An 11,509-nucleotide genomic window follows, 5' to 3' on the forward strand; every position below is an offset into this window, starting at 1 on the left:
ACAGTCACCTAAACTAGTGCATTCGTATTCTGGAGAACATGAAAACGAACACGAATAGTGCGTTTTCGTTGTTCAAACTGAATACCAAATAAACTAATATGGCAGCGTGTAAACATACACGAAGACAAGGAAGCACCTTGAATCTTTGTTGATATCTCCTACCTAACCTCCCTGGTCCATTCCCACTGCCTCTAGCCTACCTTCTCTACACAGCATTGCAGGGGTTAATGGGAACAAGAATCCGTAGGTTAGCGCCAGGAGTTAAAGGTCCGTAGGAGCCTCCTCTGGCATCACCCAATGAAGGGCCGGCGTCCAATAGAGTCGCTTATATGGATCTCTTAACTCCTGGAACCTCGCCTGGCCAATATAACAAGACAATCGCTAAATTGCTATTCAGATGTAGTCGTATTCTATGGTTCACATAGATTGGACGCATTGGCAGAATTTTTAGCCTGCCCAAAATAAGCCTTGAGGATGAAGGTACTTTCTTAGACACATTCTGATTTTCCATAATCTTACCATAGAACTAGATATACTAATTTGCCTTATCAGAACAAATCTGCATCATTCATACATGGCACACAGATACATGAAAAATAAACTAGCATTTGTTTCTATATTCACAAATCTATTTGCATGCTCAGTATCCTTTTTGTCTCCTGTATTCCAGGGCATGTGGAGGAGTTGTGGGGGTGGTGGATGTCCCATATCTTGTTCTGGAGCCCACACACAACAAGCAAGATTTTGCAGATGCCAAGGAATATAGACATCTTTTGAAGGCTATGGGCGAGCATTTGGCACAGTACTGGAAAGATGTGGGGATAGGTGAGCTTTTCTTTGTTTTTATGAATGTTTGCTGTGTATTAACTTGGCACACTAATTGTCAAACTCTTGAAAACCGAAAGAGGCAAGTTATCTATCCAATCCCTATAGAAAAATTAGTATCAAGTTTGGACAACTGTATGCAATTTACCAACTGCAATAAGGCACAAAACTGAGGGGGGAGACATTTTTTGTGGGGCCTAAATTTCAAGAATTAACAGCTGAAAAGTCATGACAAGTGGATTGGACTTTATAACTCACACAGCTAGTCTTTCAAATGGGCAATCCATACCAAAATATGTCAGGGGCTTAGTAAATCCCCTATCCTAACTTTCATGCCACCAATTTACATAGGTTTGTGATTTAAAGTAAAATACAAAAAGTATAAATGTTGGTAATTTCAAATTAGTTTCACATTTCCAGATGGAAAAGACACTTGTCTTCTTAAAGGTTAAGTCACATGTGCTATTTGAATACATCTCAAATAATATTGATGGATAGGGTGCATTTTCTTATTAATTTGCTTTTGTTGTATGTTTTTTTAGTATGAATAGAGATGCATTTTTTAAACATTTTAGTAGCTGGTTCTAGTACAGATCAGTGCATTTTTATACTAAGGTATTTCATATATATATATATATATATATATATATATATATATATATATATATATATATACATACCACACAATTTTATTTAAAATATGTGTCTTTTTTGCGCACAAGCATGCTGAATGTTCCCAACTTAGGCATAGTAAACTTGATGAATATCATGAAGATAAACATAAACCTAGCATTGACCTCATGGATTTGTAGTCCTCTGACATGTTTCTTAACGTGTGTGTGTGGTGTGTGTTTCTATGTATGTGTGTGTGTGTGTGTGTGTGTATATATATATATATATATATATATAATATATATAGAAATGTTTTTCTATCTACAGCACAGAAAGGAATTGTAAAATTCTGGGATGAGTTTGGCTATATATCTGCAAACTGGAATCAGCCTCCTTCTAACGAGCTGCGGTATAAACGCAGACGTGCAATGGAGATTCCCACAACTATTCAGTGCGGTAAGTGACATGGAAGTGCTTGAAAACAAAGTATAATGAACACGTGTCATTTTTAAATACAATTCAGATATTTTAAAATATACATTAAAAGTGGTTTCTTTCTTTATCTGAGAAATTTTGTATATATAAAATATATCATCCTTCAAAAATTAACTGATACTCATTCCTCCTTTTGAACCACATATCTAAGAACTAATAAGCTGACCACTGAGATGCCAAGAAAATGTATTACAAGACATTTTAAATAATGGCTTGTCAGGAGCTTTGATTTATTGATTATGAAACTAGTCCTTATAAATCTTAAATGCACTAAATGCTCTGGACAATAGATCCCATTTCCCTTTCATGTTCCCCTTTTAGTTTGTGTACTCTTAAAACTTTCAACTAATTTATTTAATCATTTTGAATACTTCAGATATGTGTCTTAAGTGGCGAATGCTCCCATTCCAGTTGAGTTCTGTAGAGAAGGCATATCCTGATACATGGGTCTGTACAATGAACCCTGACCCAGAACAAAACCGGTCAGTATGGTCCAATCCATCTAAACATTAATATGAAATGAAGTATCTTTTTATATGGGCTGGGCGCAAAAAAAGCTTTTCAGTTATACTTTTCACATTTTCTCTGTTTTCTTATGTATTTCCCATGGAACCTGAAATATCTTGAGTAGACATGAGCTGAAACTGATGGTATCTCCCAGAACATTGGAAAACAGTCTATATTTTTATTACCATTGAAAACATAGCAGTCTATGAATTAGAGACAAGTAACCCTGGGCTATGTGAAAGTCAAACATGTGCTTTGCATTCCTAAACCTCAGTAATGCCTTCAGAAAAGCATTAATTATTTTCATCATGTTGCAAAACTTATTAAAATCATGCAGAAATTGTTATGTTTTTTAAGTCATCAAAGCCAAATTTTACAGGTGTGATGCTCCAGAGCAGAAACAAAAGCTCCCTGTTGGGATGTTGAAAAAAGACATAATGTCCCAAGAAGACAAGAAGAAGCAGTTGGCTGACAAGATCCGACAGCAACAGGAGAAATTAGATGCTTTGAAGGTTAGTTGCAGACCACCTTTCCTGTGTGGTTAAAAAAAAAAAAGGCTTTACAAGGGTACCCGCGCTCACCAAGACACTTTATCTTTGCTGACAGCAAAAGTATAAACTGTGGTACTGGTAGCTGAGAAAGTGCTTTCCTCTTTGGTAATGCCAGTGCTGTTTAAGGACAGTGAGGAATATAAGTGAAATAGATTACACTCCCTGGCTAGTGCTCTCTCTTTTTTTTTTTTTTTAATTATTATTTTTTTGACGATTTCCAGCCCAGTTAGTGGTTGCATCTGGGATTTTTTCACAGTGGAGATTACAAATTGAGCATGTTTAGCTCTTTCCAAAGATCAAACAAAATTTACTGCTTAAAATTGCTAGCTGTTAAATTATGATTTAATAGTCATTTATGACCTGGGCTGTTGAGTTTAAGTGTTTTAACTACGCCTATGTATACATATGCTAACATATGTATAAAATCACATAGACCGCCAAACATCAGCAGTAGAATAAATCATACTGGAAGACTTTAAACGTGGCACCGTCATAGGATTCCACCTTTGCCACTAAGTCAGTTTGTGAAGTTTCTTATTGTGTTATTGTGAAGTGGAATTGTCTAAGGGTAACAGCTCAGCCCTGAAGCAGCAGGCCACGTACATTCAGGGAGAGGGTGCTATATGCTGAAGTTCATGGAGCGTGAAACTCACATGTCCTCTGTAGCGTCATTTATGCTTCATGAAATTGGTTTCAATGGCCGAGCACCTGCAAATAAGCCGAAGATCACTATGCGCAATGGCGCGCGTTTGGTGGAGTAGTGTAAAGCACACGGCCAATGGGAGTCTGGAACAGTTTTTTGGAGTGAAGCTTCACTATCTGGAAGTCTGATGGATGAATCGTGCGGATAACATGGGAATGCTACCTACTTGAATACATAGTGCCAAATGGTTTTCAGCGTTTGAACTAGGCCTCTTAGTTCCATTAAAGGGTAATGTTAATAATACTACAACTTACAAAGACATTTTAGACAATTCCAACTTTGTGACATTAGTTTGGGAAAGGCCTTCCCTGTTCCAGCACAAATGTGCCCCTTTGCACAAAGCAAGGTTTATAAAGACATGGTTTGACAAGTTTAGTGTGCAGGAACTCAAATGACCTGCTAAAATCCCTGACCTTAATCCCACTGAACACCTTGGGATGAATTGGAAAGCTGATTGTGAGCCAGGCCACTTGAACAACATCAGTGCCTCAAAATCTCTCAAATGCTTCACAGAATACTGGAGGCTGTTATAGTCGCAAAGGGGGAGTTGTTTTCTGTGTATTCCCATAGTTTTGCGATGAGATGTCCAACAAGCTCATATTGCTGTTCCTGGGGAGATCTAAAAATTGGGGAAATACAACATCAGATGAACAACAACACATGGCATATTACGCCGTGTTATGATTTATTGAAGAAAAATTATGCCAAAGTGGAGAAGCCCTGTGTGAAAAACTTACACACTTACTGCTTCCATAGGAATTAAGATGCTAAGTAGAAGACTAACCGGTGCGGGGAACTCTGATCTCTGACAGCCATTGTCATGAAGGGTACAAAATTTAAAAAAAACGTCTGGTTAAATATAGCCACATTCAACTATTTAGGTGCCAGACTTCCTTCCACTAGCGACTTTAGGCTCACTCCTGACAGACAAACTCCATCGGGACTTCATTCACTGGATGATAAAGCTGCTAAGGAATATTAATGTTTTCATTGCCTACACAATCCATACATAATACATTTTGTGTTTGGTGTAGGTAACCACTTAAAAACTTGCAACTACTTGAGGTACCAGTAAAAACATTTCTGTTTTCCGGGTTCAGTTAAGCTAAAAATATATTATTTTTGTGAAAATGTAATATAACTTAATTGTTTTGTTTATTGCATAACTTTAACTTGAATATTTTGTTGCAGAAAGTAACACCTGTGCGTTCCAGTGCAGACCTAAAGAAGCTTCCTTTGGAGGCTACAACACGTCCAGCAGAGGTAAAAAACATCTTTCTTAGGCTGTTTGTCATATGTGTCTCTCACAGTTATTGATCCTGTCTCTTTTTCTGTATCAGGCCTCTCTATCAGACAGCCGGCCACCCCGACCAAGGTCACCGCCATTGCCTGCAGTACTGAAGGAAGTGATAAAACCGCCCACACCACGTAGCAGCTCGTTAAAAACGTCAAGAACAGTTACTGTAAACCGTGAACCAGCTAGCACTAAATCCCAGCCTCAAAGTATCACCTCTACAAAAACAAACCATGCTGCTAAATTTACCAACAGAACAACTCCCATATTAAAATCTCCACCGCTTCCTTCTCCTTCACCACCTGCAAGACTTGCCAGGGCCACCCCATCTCCATCACCATCACCAAGTCAGAAAAACACAAGGACAATGCTGTCAAAAAGACCAGCTCCAAGCAAAACTCCTCTGGTAGGAAAGCTGCTGGAAGTACATTAAAGCTGGGCTACACCCAGAAATGAATATTTCTATCACTTTAGTAATGGTTCGAAGGATCAGGTTAATCTTTGTTTTTGAGTCAAACTTGCAATTAACTAAGGCCATCTCAAACATCAGTTTAGAGCAAATGTTTAACGTGTCAAGTCATTCTTGTCTTTCTTTAAATTCTGTTTTAGTGTCCCTCGCTACATCATGCCAACAAATCTTCAATACAGAATCAGTGCTGCTGTTTTAACTTAATAACTGATGGGTTTGTTGTGCAATTCAGGTGAGCAGTGTGAAAAAGAGAAGCTCTCAACAGATGGTGATTGAGGAAGAGGAGGATGTTGAACCAGTTGAAATTCATAAACCTGAGAAAGCAAAACGCTCAAAAGCAGTGGATGTGAAACAGGAGAAGAGAGAGTCCACTGACATAGAGATGAAAGTAAGAATGGAGATTTAGAACATGGTGCTATGCTTCTCGACACCCTGACTACCTTGTATAAAACAAACCTTAATTTAAACTGGAGAGCAGAATGATATTCTAGAGGGGCTCATCGTTCTGTAGGGGCAATGAACCATTTTATTTTTGTCATAGTTAAATTACTTGAAACGGCTGTGTAGAGTCATTATATATGTAGGTAGTCTTTGAAATTGTTACCTGATAAAGCATTTCCCTATGCTATAGAAGCAAGTAATGTGCCTTCCTTGAACAGACCTTTTAGCATCCCACTTGTATTTTAACTGGCACTACAATTCAAATGTGTACCTTTTCTGTCAGGCTCCTCACACACATTCTGACACTACTGTGCCATTGCAGCTGGTGAGCAGCCCTGCGGAGGAAGTTGTTCAAAATACCAAATCTCCTCAAAAAGGTGAGTAGGTGGGATAAATCGTTTGTGGGTATATTCAATATTTAAAGAAATGGATGTTTGACTACCCACAGCGAAGGTGTAATACACATTTTGTTAATGCTTAAACGTAGTATTTATTGATGTAGCGTATTGTTTTGTGTATAAATTGTGCCATGTTTTTATTCTGTTATATTCATGGATTGCCAAGTCATCTATTCTGCATGTTACAGCCATGGTACCTAGAAACATGATTTGGGTATATCATATTTGCTCATCAGCAATAAATATACCTTGCGCTTACTATTCAGGGCAGAAAACTCACTCCTCAGTGGCATACCATTCAGACAACACTTTTTTTTTTTTCTTTTTTTTTTCTGTATACAGCACCGTAACTCTGCTACCAGTCTACAACTGCTACCACCTCAAGCACACAAAATCCTCCCCTTTAACCTTCGACTTTCACTGTCTCAGCCAAACTCACAAATCATGATATTTATTATCACTAGCCTCCCAATCACAAGTCTTGCCCAACAGGACCCTAAACATTATGTAGTATATCATTAAAAGGATTTTCTTACATCTAAATCCAAATAGATAGGAGTTCAAAAGCATCAGTGGCCAAAAAGTATTAATTTAATGAAAAGTATGAGTTGCCCAGATGCTCAGCTAGTTATGTTGAAATGCGGCAGACTGTCAAAGGTCACTCCAGTAACAACCAAAGATTACAAAATATATTGATAAAGTTTCCTTGATTTTATGTTGTGCATTGATGATATATTCTGATGAATGTCATGTGCAGGTTTCTGAGCCTAGATTTCATGTCATGATGTTGCTACCCAGGCTAAGACTTTGGTAGGCCCCTTCCTGAAGCTGATAAATTTGCAGAGGGCCCACCAGCAGACAATCTGATCGAGGGTCCAGACTCCTACTGTCTCCAATCACAGGGAGAAACACACAGTCCATGATGCTATAATCATTAGTAGCCTGGGCTTGACTTGCTTTTTTAGATTTGTTACTTTCTCCAAATAATCTCAATGACCCTGTGACCAAAACTGTAGCCCAAACCTCCGTGAAATTAGGGAGGTAAAAAGATAAGTCCAGGACTCGGGATTTACCGCTCTTTCGCTACTCATTCCCTACCTAGACACCCCTTCTGACCATTCTAAGGGGTGTCCTTTTGTGGCTTATCCGTGAGAATGTACTGAGTATCCCTAGGGAAAGAAGGAGTCAAGATAAGCTATTCCTTTGCAGGAAAAGTATGTTATATCCCAAGTTATCTTTGAAAGAAGGGCACTGACTTTGGGCTTTAGGGATTAGGCAATTAGATAAAAATAATCTCTATTATATTCGGTGATATTTTACTTTGAAAATCTTACACATCCTCTACAAAGCAGAACAGATTTATAATTTTTTGTTAACAGTAAAACATATATTTTAAGATAGCATACAAATATTTATCTTGCTTACTCTGTAGACAAAGGCTTACATGTGGAAGTACGTGTTAACAAAGAGTGGTTCACTGGACGGGTGACTGCTGTAGAAACAAGCAATCAGGGTATTCGCTGGAAGGTGAAGTTTGATTACGTGCCTACAGATACAACCCCACGAGATCGATGGTAATGTGTTTTATGCAAGTACAACATGTAGATATGACTGGGAAGCTAAGAATGTGTTTGATATTGTAGTCTGTTGTTTGGTCAATTATAGAGGAAGTGGAACAGTAGCAGTAAAGGACAAAAATAAGTTATTTTCTTTGTAGTTTTATCGTGTAAATGGAAACCAAAACTACAACTAATATAGAAATGCAATATGTTCTTATTAAACCTAAAATGAGTAGAGATACTTATGCTGCATTGGGTTTTTCAGGGTTGAGAAAGGAAGCGAAGATGTGAGACTCATGAGGCCACCCTCCCCAGAATACCAGATACCAGACACACAGCACGCAGAGCCTTCCACCTCTGACAGCACCAGAATAGAACCAGACACAACAGAGCCCAATACCAGTCCTACATCACTGGAGTCGCTTGTACAGGTCCTTAAGTAAGTTGCTTCCTGGCCAAAAGAGAGCTGTCCCTATATACATACAAAAAGAAAGTGGATCAGAGTGGTTCCAGTTGTTTCAATATATCACCAGCTCTGCACGTAAGAATACTTTTTTAGTGTGAGTACCAATAAACTTAGTGTTTCCAATAAATATACACTATATGGACAGAAGTATTGGGACGGCTCTCTTAATTATTGAATTCAGATGTTTCAATCAGGCCCATTGCCACATGTGTATCAAATCAAGCACCTAGCCATGCAGTCTGCATTTACAAACATTTGTGAAAAAAATGGGTCATTGAGAAGAGCTCATTGAATTAAAGCGTGGTACTGTGAAAGGAAGCCACCTTTGCAATAAGTCAGTTTGTGAAATTTCATCCCTGCTAGATATTCCACGGTTAACTGTAAGTGGTATTACTGGAAAGCGGAAGCATTTAGGAACAGCAGCAATTCAGCCACAAAGCAGAAGACCGCATAAAGTCCCAGAGCAAAGGCACCGAGTGTTGAGGTGCATGGGGCATAAAAGTCACCAATACTGATATGCTGATTCCATATCTGAAAAGTTCCAAACTTTCACTGGCATTGATATTAGCACAAAAACTGTGTGACGGGAGCTTCAAGGGACGGGTTTCCATGGCCAAACAGCTACATGGAAGCCTCACATCACCAAGTACAATGCCAAGTGTCGGTTTGGGCGGTGTAAAGCATGTTGCCACTGGACTATGGAGTGATGAATTACACTTCTCTGATGGGCGAGTCTGGGGGATGCTAGGAGAACATTACCTGCCTGACTGCATTGTAAAGTTTGGTGGAGGAGGGATAAATGATTTGAGGCTGTATTTCAGGGGTTGGGCTAGGCTCCTAAATTCCAGTGAATGGAAATCTTAATGCTTCAGTATACCAAGACATTTTGGACAATGCTATGCTTCCAACTTTGTGGGAACAGTTTGAGGAAGTCCCTTTTCTATTCCAGCATGACTGTGCCCAGTGCACAAAGCAAGGTCCATAAAGACATGGTTGGATGAGTTTGGTGTTGAAGTCCCTGTTGGTGTAATGGTCAGGTGTCCCAATACTTTTTTTCCATATGTAGTATGTAATATTAGAGAAATTCTTCACTAGGTAATTTGGAGTACAAAGAACCCTGGTAAGGTTTGTGGCCCAAAAGCATCAATGGTCTGTGTGCACAGCAGGTAGCAAAACCAGAGACCGATACCCACCATGTTTTGGTATCATGCTAAGTTGTTTCATCTGTTCTTTTCTGTGTTTCCACAGGAATTGTTTGCGGTATTTTTTGCCACCTAATTTTCCCATCTCTAAAACTGAACTAAGCGGTATGAATGCAGAGGATCTCATAGCATTTCCATTGGTGAGTGCAAGGATAGTATTAGTTATATATAGTATACAACAAGGACCTTTTGAGACATATAGAAGACACTCAAAGCCACACATACTAGCAATGATCAATTAGTTCCCATCCTTCTGGAAATGTATTTGCACAGGAGGTTGGTCCCAATATTAGTGAGACTGTGGATCTAAGGTTATCTGTTATATATATTGTTATACATTGTGCTGCTTGTGGTTGGTGCATTTATGGTTTTTATAATTTATTTGTGCCCTACAGAAAGAATACTTCAAGCAGTACGAAGTTGGGTTGCAGAACCTGTGCAACTCTTACCAAAGCCGTGCTGATAGTCGTGCAAAGGCCTCAGAAGAAAACCTTCGCAACTCGGAGAGAAAGCTTAAAGAAACTGAGGAGAAGCTTCAGAAACTGAGGACCAACATAGTGTCCCTTCTGCAAAAAGTACAGGAGGTGAGGGGGATAGACCTAAAATTTGACTTAAGCCTTATACTCTGAATGGAGGTCAGTTGTGCCTAGCGGCATCGTGTTAAGTTCTTGTGCAGCGGCAGCTTTAATCTGAAGAATGTTTACAGCGTAGGTGCTTAATAATTGTGCCTTTTAATTGTTTTTAAATGTTACTGTACCTTTTATTTTGTTGTTTTAATGCCGTATTTCAATAGTTTGTAGCTTAAGGAATAAAGTTGTATGCAAAATATTCAAAGCAAAAAAAATAATGTTTTAAGGTCCTTTACCATCATGGAGCTCCTATCATTTTTTCACACTCTACACTTCCCATGTTTTGGTAAAATATTTTCATCTCCCCATTTTATTTGTGCCACTTAGCGTTTCCACAAAAAAAGTTCTTATGATCATAAGTGATGACATATTGGCCTTTCATGTAGCCTAGCGTGTGAGTAGCACAGAGAGGCCACTAGGGGTTGGTAGAATGTCTGTCCATTTCCACACATATTACTCGTCATGCTGCCTGACTGATGTCACGGGACAGCTTATGGGAATGTAAGTAAGCAGTGTTTATAACTTTATTGATGATCGAAAAAGGGAGCTGTTTCATAATTAAGCTTTTAAGATCACTATATTGACCCACCCACAGTTCTTAAACAGCTCCCTTTTGATATGAAAGATAAAAATTTGTTCTGTGTTTTTTCGACTATTTCTATGTATGGTATGTATGGTACGGGTACGTGTGTATGTATGTATGTAGGTTTACCTCTGTTTCCATGATACCTTATGCGTTTCCATTTTTCGGTTTTCTACTTGCTCAGTACCTCAGCAGTGAGAACGGTCAGGACGTGCATCCTATGGTTTTGCTGAACAGTTATATCTGACATGCATGTCTTACAATCCAGTGAACATAAAGACCTATGTGATAAATTCTAGGATGCCTCCTAAGAAAAACTTTTGCCAGCAATTACTTTGTGCAATAATACATGGTGACACAAGCTGATGTAAACTATAATCTGCTCCTCTCACTCACTTTAGGATATAGATATAAATACAGATGATGAGTTGGATGCTTATATTGAAGACTTGATCACAAGAGGAGACTAAACTGCTCAAACCAACTGTTTAAGAAGAGCATGGAATCCCTGGATTGGGTCCTGCAGTTCCCGCAGCAAAGTGCCAGCCTCTCTTAGCAGGAAGAAACGGCGTACAGTGTAAATTTTTTGATGTAAAATTTTTGGTTTTTTTACATACCAGGCATGTGCTGTTGTAAGCAAACTTTTAAGCATTGTGGTTGAACTCATTTGTTTATAAATATTTATTTTTTAAAAGAAAGTCAAGCCCTGTGTGAGTGGTTTGTCTTATAGATTTGCAGATCCTTATCCTACCAGTACAGTGTTTTTTTTCCCCAG

General features: G+C 38.6%; 1 protein-coding gene across 1 annotated transcript in view; it reads left to right on the forward strand.

Annotated features, from left to right (window-relative positions):
* Nucleotides 1-11,204, forward strand: part of MORC2 (MORC family CW-type zinc finger 2) — a 37,452-nt gene extending 26,248 nt beyond the window's left edge. The window contains exons 14-26 of the mRNA XM_089502466.1: nucleotides 671-825; nucleotides 1,765-1,893; nucleotides 2,309-2,414; nucleotides 2,819-2,951; nucleotides 4,885-4,956; nucleotides 5,034-5,393; nucleotides 5,689-5,844; nucleotides 6,220-6,274; nucleotides 7,728-7,869; nucleotides 8,120-8,293; nucleotides 9,569-9,662; nucleotides 9,918-10,106; nucleotides 11,136-11,204. Of these exons, the coding sequence (XP_089358592.1) occupies nucleotides 671-825; nucleotides 1,765-1,893; nucleotides 2,309-2,414; nucleotides 2,819-2,951; nucleotides 4,885-4,956; nucleotides 5,034-5,393; nucleotides 5,689-5,844; nucleotides 6,220-6,274; nucleotides 7,728-7,869; nucleotides 8,120-8,293; nucleotides 9,569-9,662; nucleotides 9,918-10,106; nucleotides 11,136-11,204 (1,834 nt within the window). The remainder of the gene's footprint in view (nucleotides 1-670; nucleotides 826-1,764; nucleotides 1,894-2,308; nucleotides 2,415-2,818; nucleotides 2,952-4,884; nucleotides 4,957-5,033; nucleotides 5,394-5,688; nucleotides 5,845-6,219; nucleotides 6,275-7,727; nucleotides 7,870-8,119; nucleotides 8,294-9,568; nucleotides 9,663-9,917; nucleotides 10,107-11,135) is intronic.
* The last annotated feature ends 305 nt before the right edge of the window (nucleotides 11,205-11,509 follow it).

This window comes from Sceloporus occidentalis, unplaced genomic scaffold (genome assembly GCF_023333645.1).
Source record: "Sceloporus occidentalis isolate IW3139 unplaced genomic scaffold, rSceOcc1.0.p SCAF_204, whole genome shotgun sequence".
Classification (NCBI taxonomy): domain Eukaryota; kingdom Metazoa; phylum Chordata; class Lepidosauria; order Squamata; family Phrynosomatidae; genus Sceloporus; species Sceloporus occidentalis.